The sequence below is a fragment of the Penicillium mononematosum genome (assembly GCF_028829835.1).
Source record: "Penicillium mononematosum strain IBT 11891 chromosome Unknown utg000002l:1.0-8112719.0:1.0-8118358.0, whole genome shotgun sequence".
NCBI lineage: Eukaryota > Fungi > Ascomycota > Eurotiomycetes > Eurotiales > Aspergillaceae > Penicillium > Penicillium mononematosum.
Genome location: NW_026643272.1, coordinates 3,676,763 through 3,689,081, shown reverse-complemented (window position 1 = coordinate 3,689,081; position 12,319 = coordinate 3,676,763). Strand labels below are relative to the sequence as shown.

General features: G+C 47.6%; 6 protein-coding genes across 6 annotated transcripts; 4 read left to right on the top strand and 2 right to left on the bottom strand.

Moving 5' to 3' along the window:
• Positions 1–291: 291 nt before the first annotated feature.
• Positions 292–651, top strand: N7519_003180 (uncharacterized protein; the record flags this gene model as incomplete). The annotated part of the gene is made up of 3 exons (XM_057289958.1): positions 292–299; positions 357–538; positions 599–651. 3 exons carry the CDS (start codon positions 292–294, stop codon positions 649–651), a joined length of 243 nt encoding a protein of 80 aa, XP_057151160.1.
• Positions 652–1,570: 919 nt separating this feature from the next.
• Positions 1,571–3,545, bottom strand: N7519_003179 (putative alpha-1,3-mannosyltransferase; the record flags this gene model as incomplete). The annotated part of the gene is made up of 2 exons (XM_057289957.1): positions 1,571–2,061; positions 2,129–3,545. The coding sequence occupies 2 exons, from the start codon at positions 3,543–3,545 to the stop codon at positions 1,571–1,573; spliced, it is 1,908 nt and encodes a 635-aa protein (XP_057151159.1).
• Positions 3,546–5,330: 1,785 nt separating this feature from the next.
• On the top strand, positions 5,331–6,572 carry N7519_003178 (DUF3712 domain-containing protein; the record flags this gene model as incomplete). Its single annotated transcript, XM_057289956.1, has 6 exons — positions 5,331–5,491; positions 5,542–5,678; positions 5,732–5,965; positions 6,021–6,035; positions 6,096–6,220; positions 6,273–6,572. 6 exons carry the CDS (start codon positions 5,331–5,333, stop codon positions 6,570–6,572), a joined length of 972 nt encoding a protein of 323 aa, XP_057151158.1.
• Positions 6,573–6,702: 130 nt separating this feature from the next.
• N7519_003177 (sulfotransferase family protein) lies at positions 6,703–7,652 on the bottom strand (the record flags this gene model as incomplete). Its single annotated transcript, XM_057289955.1, has 3 exons — positions 6,703–6,792; positions 6,877–7,415; positions 7,487–7,652. 3 exons carry the CDS (start codon positions 7,650–7,652, stop codon positions 6,703–6,705), a joined length of 795 nt encoding a protein of 264 aa, XP_057151157.1.
• Positions 7,653–8,506: 854 nt separating this feature from the next.
• N7519_003176 (uncharacterized protein) lies at positions 8,507–8,896 on the top strand (the record flags this gene model as incomplete). Its single annotated transcript, XM_057289954.1, has 1 exon — positions 8,507–8,896. The coding sequence occupies one exon, from the start codon at positions 8,507–8,509 to the stop codon at positions 8,894–8,896; it is 390 nt and encodes a 129-aa protein (XP_057151156.1).
• Positions 8,897–9,708: 812 nt separating this feature from the next.
• N7519_003175 (sugar porter family MFS transporter) lies at positions 9,709–11,492 on the top strand (the record flags this gene model as incomplete). Its single annotated transcript, XM_057289953.1, has 6 exons — positions 9,709–10,543; positions 10,603–10,625; positions 10,699–10,967; positions 11,022–11,104; positions 11,156–11,241; positions 11,298–11,492. The coding sequence occupies 6 exons, from the start codon at positions 9,709–9,711 to the stop codon at positions 11,490–11,492; spliced, it is 1,491 nt and encodes a 496-aa protein (XP_057151155.1).
• Positions 11,493–12,319: the final 827 nt, after the last annotated feature.

Here is a 12,319-nt window from a genome sequence, read left to right as displayed (position 1 = left end):
GGAGACACTGCAGGGTCTCCTATACATATCGAACAGGTACCGTACGTTTTCCACTCGCAGGATCTCAACATAAGTTTTGACAAGTCTAACTCGTGCTTTTTCTTGATTAGAGCCTTCGTCGGAAATCCAAAGCCGGGTCGCCCACCTCGGCAATGGTTGTATGTTCTCCTGTTAGCAACAATATTTTCCCCGTCACTGACTTGTCACCCATCAGGACCTTCGTTGGATCGCGGCAATGTATGTACCTGCGCTGAGCGTCGACTTTCTTTGATTGTCCTGTCAGCCTTGGTGATGTTGGGGTGAGTTCTCCAGCCAGTGGCATTTTACCATATCTAACCACACTATCCTTTTATTAGAATCATTGCCGCAATTTCCCGGACCAAGTCCGCAATCCTCCTTCGGAGGCGTGCTGTAATTCTTGGGGAGGCAGATGGGATCCCCGCAAGTCCCATCGATCCATGGGGGTTTGGAAGCCAGCCGAGGCGGAGCAAGGGCGGTCACTTCGTCTTGTTGGGGGCATCCGGGACGCAAGTCCAAGGTACGTTCTTCCCTGCCTGTGGGCTTTCATCATTTCTAACCTGTGCTCTTCTTTCATCAGAACTTTCGTGGGAAGGCCTGAAGTCAGACTGGGCGTGCACGATCCCAGTTTAGGCGGGTCGGCTAAACTCCAGGTGAGCCTCCCTCCCCTGTTTGTTTTCGTCACTAACATTGTGTTATTTCTGATCAGTGCATTCAACGGAGTTTTTGGCATTACACACTGTGTGATTCCCCTTGCAACTGGCCATGCAATCCCGCTTTTCCTTTTCGGGAAAGGCGAAGAAACAAGATGGAGCTCCAACCCCTGCGGTATACTCGCTTGGCCTTCGGGCCAGGCATACATGTGCTGCTTTCGGGCATATATGTGTGGCCTTCGACCGGTATACTTGCTTGCCTTCCGGGCCGGGCATACTTGTTCTGCGTTTTGCTTTCGGGCATACAACCCCGCTCTTTTTCGAAAAAGCGGAGAAACAAGTCGGAGCTCCCTTGCGGTTACCTTGTTTGGCCTTCGGGCACCTTTCTGTGGGCAGCGCGATCTTTTCTGTGGGCAGTCGGATTACCTGTGGGCTGTGGGATTTCCAATAAAGCAAAGGAGCTATTGGTCTGTTGCTGTGTACAAGATCCAAAGAGAGATACCTTTGGGTCAGTATACTCAGAAGGGCCATAGAACAAAACTTCCATTACATCACTGATCGGAGTGGGCTGAATATTCTACAGAATATTTGCCTGGTATTCTCTTGGTCATTGACGTACCTGGAAACATTTATCGTAATCAAACAAGATTAGGTACCTAGGTAGCAATTTTTGGATGAGTGTTTATTTGAATTCATGAGACTTTGGATGTTGCAACTACAACCCGTGGACCTCTACCCAGGTGAACCACAATACTGATCAATGGCTGAAGTCCAACCTTGGAAGAAAAATATCGTGGCATAATGGATATCTTACTGTGCGATTAATTGGTAGTATATTTAGAGCATGAGAAATGCTATTGGGATGAGATACCCGGCTCCGCCATGAAGATATTCTTCTTCTAGCTCTCAACCGCCCTTGCCATCCCGATCAACACTTCCAGCCATTCAGTCTCCTGCTCTGTAAACTCCTTTGCCACAGAATTTGACAAGCAACAGAGATTGCTCTCCTCTAGTTGCCACGCCGCTGGATGCAATGATTCACTCGGCTCCTCCATAAACATCTCAAAACTCCCAATGGTCCGTTGGCTCTCCGCATACTTGTTCTCATACAGCCAGCCATTAAACCACAGAGGGCGCTTCTCACGATCCAAATGGAGAAGCTGGGGGGCACAGATTGTGATGTCGGACTCATGACCATGCGCCATTTTACGTCCTTCTTTCGTTGAGATAACCCCATTTCCCGTGCCAGTAGTCGATTCAGGCTGTTGACTAGTGGAGGTGAAGTTATTAGGGGTTTGTACTACGCCCATGACTCCAGATCCACCCGGGTGGAAGGCGTAGGAAGTGTCACCAGCAAGCTCCCATCCAAGCCAAAAAGTTTCTTTATCACCTGCGTGGCTCCAAGGGTTAGCAGATAAAAAGGAGGCGTGGGAAAATATGTACCGGGCAATACGAACCATAGACCATATCATAAGTCCCTACAATGCCAGCCCCGTTACCATCCCTATCTGGCCCATTCATTCTACATACGAGTAACAATGCGACAAAGTGCATCCACTTGTCCACAACAACAACTCCCGATTCTTGTACATGTCCGCTCTCCCCAGTCCACATTCTGCTCTCTTGCACGGATCTCGAAATTGGCTTTGGCAAAATCTTCTGTAGCCATTCCTTCTTACTTTCTGGAAGGATATTTCTATCTTTGAAGAAAAGGGCGCCCGTGCGCACATAATCCGGGTCATTAAATAGCAACTCGGGGTTAACGAAAAACAGCGAGTCCGCATCAATGAAAATGACTTCACGGAAAGACGAGAAGAGTATAGAGAAGGGCTTACCAGCCCATCCGTTCACCCGCCAACCTTCGTCGTTAAGCATTGCAGAGAGGTCACGAGTTGTGACGCCAGGTAGCGCATCAAGCTTCGTGCGGAAGTCTTTACTCAAATCGCTTTCGCCGAGATACATTACTTCGACGGGAAGATCGCAACCCAGGAGGCGAAAGGAAGGGATGGCAGCCAGTAGAAAAGGCGCATGGTTATTACCCGCTGTTGTCACGATGCCGCGGCCTCCATGGCGCGATGAGACGTGCAAACTCATATGGTCTGCAAAGTATGGGCTCGTCCATGGAAACAATAGCGCGGAGAATTTGGTGAGAAAGTGCCGGTAGTATTCGTATTTGTGCAGCGCATCAGGGAAGGTTGGCGCGCTGAACCTGTCGCGGATACGGGGGACGATATCATCTCGCACGTAGGTACGGTCATCTTGATTGACGATGTGGACATTCTCCCAGGCCTCGAAGAACTTTTTATATGCACGTGTGCGCAGGCCAAGCTCATGCAGCTTCTCCTCGCCTGTTCCGATTACTGGCCACAGGAACTTTCGAAGGTATAGCTCGCTGGGTATTGTTGATAGAAGGTAGTCAAGAGCGGCGTTAAAGGAATCAGGCTCTGGACTCTTTGGATTCGTGTCCTTAATTGCACTTCCGGCATTATTTGAGGATGATTGTGGTGACTCCGGGTCTTTGCTTGCGGAGTTTACATTTTCCTGCGACCCTGTTGGATTTTCCACAACGGGTTTTCCATCTAGCTCGCCTTGCGACGTGGCATCATGTACCGGTAATTCCGAGGTCTTGGTATCAGTGGGCCAGATTTGCCAAAGCCTGTCAGTGACGAGGGTGGAAGTCGATCGCACACTCTCTGCGTCTGAAGCAGGCGACTTAAGTAGCAGAAATGATATTATCAACCAGCCAGCTACTATAACAAAAATGAAGCGAGTGATCCGCAGAAGCATGCGGTTTTGTCGTGTTTTGGCTTTGGGCCTTGGATATGACGCCGGGACTCGGCCTTCTTTGGGTGGAGTTGAGTGATAAGGTAGCATGATTGAATAGTGGGCGACAGTGTAAGATGAGATTTAATTACTTTTAATAGGAGCGCCATTTTACGAAGTGGACATCTGAAGAAACAAAAGTGTTAGGGAAACGGAAATAGGCCCGTGGCCAACTCTGACGCTGACCGTTGTCCTTTTGGGGATTTTTGACCTACCAAGGTCTTCCAGTACTTTGTTCTTGCTTTGAATGAATAGTGCAGCTAGCCCTTCACTAAAACTAATTAATACTAGAGGACTATAAGAATATAATTGTCTAGGAATGTTCACATTTTCTATAACATCCGACCCCGGGCGCTTTTTCACGGGCCGGGCCGGTATCCCAGACCCTTCGTAGACGAAAATGAAGGGGAAAAAAAGAGGTCAGCATTAGTATATGCGAATATAGAGAACCTTCGAAAGTACAAATATTCACGTCTTCCATAGTGCCAGGGTTTGTTTCCCTTCCTAGGCCAGCCTCGCCCTGTCTACCTCCTGCTGGGTAGTCAAGCCAACAACAACTGAAGACTCTCTAATATCGCCCGACATGAAGATATCGAAAGGACCATACAAAGTCACCTACAAGAACCCTTTCTGGTCGGTTCTAGCAGGGAAATACTTGCCATTTAGATACGTCATCCACTCGGGAGTACACTGGACGGGCCTAGCTCTACTAGAAATACCACCCAAAGCCGGAGCCCAGAGAGTATTGTTCTTGTTACCTTCATAGTGGCTGATTTCACTTTTCACCAAGTCAGGGTTCGTAACGTAAGGCTAGACCAGACCCTCGAGATGCCCATTCTCGCGCTTCGAGGCGTACAAACTCGAGAATCCTAGAATTACCATTGCGCCAGGCAGGCTCCTGTTATGGAAGAAGCTGTTGGATTATAAATAATTCAAAATTTGGGGCAGATGTCTATGTTCATATCGGAATATTCTACTGACTAATATAATATCCCAGCCGTTTGTACCTTGTGTAGAGCACCCGTGGACCATATTGGCTACAATATATAATCCATTCACCACATGAATATGAGCACCGAATACTACGTACAATCACTGGGCTTCAAGACGAGGCTTACAATTCCAATTTTTTTTTAAAAAAATTTTGCGCGTCATATACAGAGTACAACTTGCATCAGTCTCCTGGTCCACCTTGACGTTAGGCGGATTAATCCGCAGCCGAGGTCAGTCCCTGTCAACGCCGATCACTCCATTCCGTGCACGATCTGCAATTCGTCAAATGCCATCGTGCTAATCACGTATTCAGTACGAGAAGTACAAGGTCCTATCCCCCCTTTTTTGGGGCAAGCCGATTACCCATTGAAGCTCTTGATTGGCCACTCTTTGACTCCTTTCGCTACCCCAACACCCCAGTTTTCTCGTCTCGAGCCTCGCCTTCCGACATTTATATACCGAACGTTGGCCCTTGAACTGGCAGCAACTTCGTTGATCCCGGAAGTAATATTATGATGTCAGTTACTGGGGTCGTGCAAAGGCATTCTCTCGTTTTGGATCAGAATTCGCAGCTCAGTTAGACATGGAAAATGAAACATCTGCCATGTGAAAGGCGGGTCTGATCGACACTGAGTACAACCATAACAGAATTCTAAGCGACGATGCTACGATTAGTTTATGAAATTGATACAAGCCCCATGATAAGTTCCTCTCGACCTGCTTCTACCTCTACACAGCTACAGCATGGGAAGCAGTTGTCACACTGCCATATACCAGACTTTCACCATCCATGACTTGGGCTAAAAGCAAAACATTCGGCACCTCAACATCCTTGCGCCCCTCATGTCAAAATCTGACGTCTCAAGTAAATCCGAGGTGGATGAGGCACTGCCAGCCCCAGCAAAGCCGACCTTATGGCACCGATTCAAGGAACATATGAAGAGATTCTGGTGGGCTTATTTGGTCTCATTCTGCATCTCTGTACTCGTCATCATTCTCCCGCTGTGAGATTCATCATGGAAGCTTATAACTACCTGTACTAAACATTTCTCAGCTTTTATGTTGGAATTCCCAATCTCGCCAACGACTATATCGATAAGTACGAGTACGACTATGACGGCCTCGAGATTACCAACCCCAGCCTACTGCCTTCCATATTAAACAAACTCAAAGCCTTCGAATGGGAGGTGGGTTTAGTGGTAGTGGTCATATGACTGCATTCAACGCCACGTGTCGTCTGAAAGACACCGATGAGGTTTTGACAGTATTCCCTGTGCCAAATATCGCATTTGGCAACGGAGCCACCCTTGAAATAGACCAAGATTTGGACTTGTCTTGTGTCGACTGTCTGTCGCAATTGGCCTCTGCAGCTGCATCTAACAAGAGCTCTTCCATTTTGGTGGAAGGTTCGCCAGATTTGAAACTTGGTGCTCTGCCTACTGCACATTTGGACATTCATAAAACCATGAACGTGGCCAGTGAGTGAGTCCCTTTCCTACCTATCCATGAGACAAGCTAACGAGGTTGAATTAGGTTATAATGTCACAGGTGAGCCATGCCGTACTAAATAAATTTCCCACTGGGAGTAAATCTTTCTAAGCTTTGCAGACTTCATCAATGCCGAGGGCGCATTCAACGTCACCAGCATAGAACTCCTGGATCCTCCTATTGATGGATATAACTTCAATGCCACGATCTCCGTGCGCAACCCAAGTCCCTTCATTGTTGAGCTGGTATGTTAATTCATCCCATGCACTGGGAGATGAGTATGGCTGATAGGTTTAGGGACATGTAACTTTCAATCTTACTCTAGGTGACTCAGACTTGGGCTGGGTCGATTTGCCCTATCTCTTTTTGCAAAAGGAGATTATTAGCACAGTGGTCCGTGGTTCGGTTGACAAACAAATGTTAATCCGCGAGGCCATTTCGGGTGACAATGAGGTTGGCATTGTGACTATTGGCGTTCATGGGAGAAGCTGTTCTTTTAAGGGCGTCGACATCCCATATTTCACAGCCGCTGTCAAGGCTATGTCTGCGTCGGCAAGAATCGATCTATTAGAATACGCATCGAGTCTATTTTCTTGATGTAGTATAAGTATGGTTGTGAGTATTGGGGAATAAGCTTTCGAGATTAAGAGGGGATCATGTTATGGGCCAAGAATATAGAACTACAGGTGAATTCCTCAGATATGTATGTCAAAAGATTAGGGCATTTTCACCGCAAGCGACACAAAGATAGGTACTCGACTGCCAGTAGCCAAGACACTTGGATAAAATGGGAAATCGACGTGCCGACCCTCCATTTCTATAAAAAGAGTCCTACGAAATATGTGCACAAAATAACAGGAACCACGAAAGCCAAGGCTCCAAAAACAAGCATATTTCTTACTGCTCGCCTATGATGAGCCTCCATTGTCTTGGCAATTCGTTCCGCCCATGCCTTTGGAGGATTACCATTGGGAAACGGAATGTCGGGCACTGGCTTGCTCAGGAACCGACAAAGAGGCTCCCAGCCGTCTTCAACAGACCACTCGAGAAGCCGATCCTCCGGTAAACCTAGGCCTCTGACCATTGCAACATGCTGCTCATAAACCCACTTCCCGTTCGATTGGAAACTCCCTCTGAAGAACCGGGGCATCATGGTCCTCGACATTGTTTGGCGGATCCAGAAAAGATCTGCGCTGAACCAAGATTTGCACCAATCCCAATCAATAGGATTTCTGTCGAAATATCCCATCGTGCTTTGCATGCTACGATACCAGCTGTCAAGATCCTTGCGGACATTGAGAATGACTTTCGCGTTGGGGTAGGCTTCGATGAGTTCGGCCGCGAATTCTGCCGCGAATAAATCGCTGACACCCACGCTGTTCAGTAGAATTGAGTCGAAATTTTTCGCTGTCAACTTTTTGGACCCGTCAGCTTCTGGGGCTGTGGTGTATTTCTTCTGTAAAAGCCGGTATATCCCTTCCAGAGATGAAGGGGAAGAATGGTGTCAAAACCATGGTGTGTATGGTTAAATCCTAAGATATGTAATGCCTCGCGGAGGCTATCGGTTCCGCTTCGTGAGATCCCGACGGCCAACACCTGCATTGGCTCTTTGCGTGCACCGCTAGTCGGGGTAGGGAGCCCATAGATGGAATGAAGAAGTCGGTCGATCAGGGTCATTTTTAAGCGGCGAGCTGGACTGGGACAAGACAGTTTCGACCAAAACAGATAGCTGTAAGGAAAGGCCGGAGGGATGTCTTATATTGATGTTGCTGATGTGAGGCGCAAGATGAAACCTATTTCGGACTAGCGGTATGCGCCGAGTTCGTAGCCGAGCCTCGATGACGCAGTCAGGTGTTCTTTATTTGGTTGTGGGCAGGTTTTGGGCGGAAGTTTCCATTTATATTCTTTAAAGGGCTAGTAGTGTTTTCAGTTATGTATTTCCTCGTCTTCTAGGTACATGATCAATTTCAGAGCCTTGATCTCGAAAATTATAATGATTCAGCTTGACGCTCTATTCTCAAATGCAGATGAGCAAAGGCTCGACAGTCATTGAGTGTCCTGTCGAATACTACTTCTGCCTCCAGCGCTGAAAGGAGAAATATCTTAGTCGCTGCTACTTCGCTTGGAGCAACAATCAGGAATCTGGACCTATGCAGATTTTGCATTGCGCTTATTATGGCATAACAAAGACTTGAACGAGTCAACTATACAAGTCTCATCCGTAATTCCTTATCAAGTCTATCCCTGTTCAAACCACAAAGAATGAATGACACCCCTGAAAGAGACAAAGAACACAAGGGAAGTCTTTATGACTCGTATTGTTGCTTCTATCACATTATCCTCATTTTACCCCAATAATCATGTTCCTTTAGTGGAAATTGCATAAATAGACTCGTTCCCATCCTCAAGGATCATCAACATCATTCGACATCTCTGAATCAGCTACAACTCCGTCGCCCATTACGAGCTGGCCCCACAAAAGACCTATAATTTCCTGCTTAGGTTTTGTCAGAGAGTACCCATTTATCACTATGCTCGTGACGTCAGGAAATGCCGAACACCAGTTTCTGCGCGCACGCGAGCAGTTCATAGCTGGCATACAGATCGAGATTGACGCCATTATGGCCCGCAGTGGGATTTCACCCTTCCGTCTGGCGCTGGCTGCTGACAACCTTGCCGACCTCATTGACCAGGTACGTGTCATTGAGCGGGCTAGTCTCACTATGTACAGGGAGATGCCAAGATGCCGTACTGTGCTGAATGGATGTGGCTACTACGGACACAAATCCGAATTTCTAGTGAAAGCTCGCAAGCTTCGAGGCCATTTGATTGTGCTTCAAGATAACCTCATGCCTCGATATTCCGACCGGCATTGGATTGCCCGTCAGATCGAGGCTGTGGATCGGTACTTGGACCTTTAGATATATGTCAATTCATTATCTCAAAATCTTTTGCACTTGAATGCACCATTTCTTTGTATTATTGTAGTCAGTAGTAGCTTGTAGTGGGACCCACAATGTCGGCAAGTAGGCGTTGCTTTGATCTCGACCAGGAAACTGTCCCGTTAAATGTCAGATGCCAGAGCTTTGCAATGCTGGAGAATAGTACGAAAGAAATCTCAAGTATACCTATCCTGTCTAGCCGGCTCGACTACTTATCTATCCATAAAGCAAGTGTAATGAATCTCGTTTTCTTTCAAGCGCATACACTTGGTCCGCCTAGGTCGCTAGGTACTTGCAGTAAATTCATGTATTATGATTACACTAGGCTAATATAAATTGTTGTAAAAAGGAAAAGGAAAAAAGGAAAAAAGGAAAAAAGAACGCGCATAATGCAGCTGAGCTGGCCCGATAGGTTAAGATCGCCAGTGCTAGGGCGCATCAATAGACCGCGTTAACAACGGCACCGAGTCTCGGGATCTCCGAAACCCAGAATCTGCCGTGGTCATCACAAGGTGTCAGTGGCGTTCAGATTATCCCTGTCCCTCCAGCCGGACAAGGATTTGTCGGCATGTGGGGAAGACCCCGCGGGGATATATCGCGCTAGTCCTATTTCGTCCCGTGGGTGAAGATCAATGGCGGCCCCGGGTTTGCATTAAACCGAACAGTCAATCCCTCTCGGGCAAGATTGGTCCGAGATGCCATGGGGTTTGAAATGGTTGAATGAGTGGAGGAAAGGACCTGGGGCCCCAGATCTCAACATCTCTCTAACTTTCCATCGACCTAAGCACAATATGGTCTTGCGCGGAAGATACCTACACTGGGCTGTGACAGCTGCAAGCTGTCAAGCCTTTCTTCTCCTGGGATATGACCAGGGAGTTATGAGCGGCCTGATTGGCGCGAACAATCAATTTGGACAAACCTTCAACAACCCTGACAGCACGATGCAAGGCCTCCTTACTTCGATCTACGATATCGGTTGTGCAGTCGGATGTCTCCTCAGTCTCGTTATCGGCCATAAATTCGGTCGCCGCAAGATGATTATCGCTGGTGGTTCAATCATGATTATAGGAACAATTATCCTTGGCAGCTCCTATACCGTTCCACAATTCCTCGTCGGTCGAATTGTCACTGGCATTGGCAACGGAATCAACAGCAGTACCGTTCCAGCCTACCAATCCGAGTTAGCGCGCCCAGAGCAGCGTGGCATGTTACTCTCTGCCCAGGGCACTGTTACAATTCTCGGTCTCTGTATTGCATACTGGCTGGACTATGGACTGAGCTTCGTGGACACGCCCGTTCAATGGCGGTTCCCAATCAGTTTCCAGGCTTTCTTTGCCATCTTCTTGGTTTTACAGATGATTCCCCTGCCCGACTCACCACGCTGGCTCTGTGAACAAGACCGCAGTGACGAGGCGGCGTCGGTCTTGGCACGTCTTCAACTGGATCAGCCCGCTAATGAGTCCAGTCCTGAGGTTGTTCATCTTCGTCATCAAATTGAATCGTCTATCGAGATTGAGTCTGCTGGCGGACCCTTCAAATACAAGGAGCTCTGGTCGGGTGGCCAGATGGGCAATCTTCGTCGCATGATCTTGGCTGCAGTTGTTAATATCCAGCAGCAGTTTACAGGTAAGCAACACCAGTTCGGATGCTTAACAGGTCAATATTGGCATACTGACGTATCTTAGGCTCAAATATGATCAATTACTATGCCCCCCATTGTCTACCAGGTAGCTTCCTATGCCCATCTCCAGCTGGACAGATAAGCTAATATCCCAAAACAGAATGCCATGAATCTATCTCGCAATTTGTCATTGGTTCTCGGTGGCTGCACCTCTCTCGCGTACCTTGTTGGCTCTGTCATCCCCTTGTGGAGTATGGACAAATTCGGTCGACGGGTATCACTCATGGTCTCCGCGGCTGGTCTCTGTTTCTGTTTCGTGATGACTTCTATTCTATTGTCGACTGGCACTGCGCCGTGTGCATATGCAGCTACCGTGTTTGTCTTCATATTCCAGTTGTTCCTCGGCATTGGTTATCTGCCAGTTCCCTGGTTAGTTACTGCCTATCTTGGTCGCGATTGCCTGTCAAGCTAACAACCAACCAGGTTCTATCCTTCTGAAATCTCGACTACTCGTATCCGAGCTAGAGCGCAAGCTTTTGGTGGTTTCGTCAATTGGATTTGTGTCTGTAGGTTGACTGGTCCCCATGGGAAGTAAGTGGCTTCGCTAACCGTTGCAGTCATTGTTGTGCAAATTACGCCAACGGCAATTGATAATATTGGATGGAAAACGTTTATCATCTTTGCCTGCTTCTGTTTTGCCTGGGTATGACCACGATTCCGACCCTAGTTTCTATGTTATATGGTACTGACTGAACCAAGATTCCAATGGTCTTTTTCTTCTTCCCCGAGACCAAAGGCCTGGAATTAGAAGATGTTGATCACCTCTTCTCAAGAGGCGGAATCACTGGAGGTGTTTGGGAAACTAGAGGTCATCCCGTTCTCCCTGGCCACCACCGAACTTTGAACACCGGGACGATTGAAAAACCAATCGAGACTGCACACATCGAGGTATAGGACTCAAGTTGTACGAAATATGTCCTCAGGATTCTTTCTGCCTCATTTTTATGTATATATGTTTTAAGACTTTCTTTCAATTTATATTTAGACTTCCAATAAGCCTCTTGACTCTCTGCTTTGCGGTCTACGGTGGGCATAACCCTCTTCACAATTACTGCAGGTCGACAGTATATAATCCTAGATTGCCGGTGTCAGGTTGAGATTCAGGTGTTAGTCAGCTATGATTCCCCGGCATGAATTCTACATCTGTAAGCAATTCTTTACCAAAACTTTGGTTGGTCTAATGGAGCAGAGATCGTAGAGGCGTGGTGAAAGCTATAAACAAAACCTGCGTTGGTAAACCGGGAAAAGATGCAAATGCCATATCATTGAAATCAGATAGGTACGCCTCCGAAATGATGTCGAGGCATTGAAGACAAAAAGAATCGACGATGAACCACCATCGTGCATCGATGCAGCCACGTCAAGAGTGCATCCAAAGATACCAACCATTTGAGTGAAACTTTTGTGTGCTCGGCGTATTTCAAGGTCGACGGAGCTGGCAACGGGACGAAGAGGGGCTATACTGGAGTAAAGGGGCGACGGCGATCAAGGTTTCGAAACGAGCGACGGGTTTGTATAGTGTTAGAATTGATCGAAGGTGATGAATATGCAAATGTGGGACGGCCAAGTTGGACTCGGTATGCGACGGTGCCCGAAGGCGTGGATTATCGGTGGCCTCGATTGTCCAGAGTTGTGGACGGATTATCCAAACGCGTGAAAGATATTCGGGGTATTGAGACTGGTCTCTAGTTGAGTGAGAGACGGGCGATGAGGGTGAATGG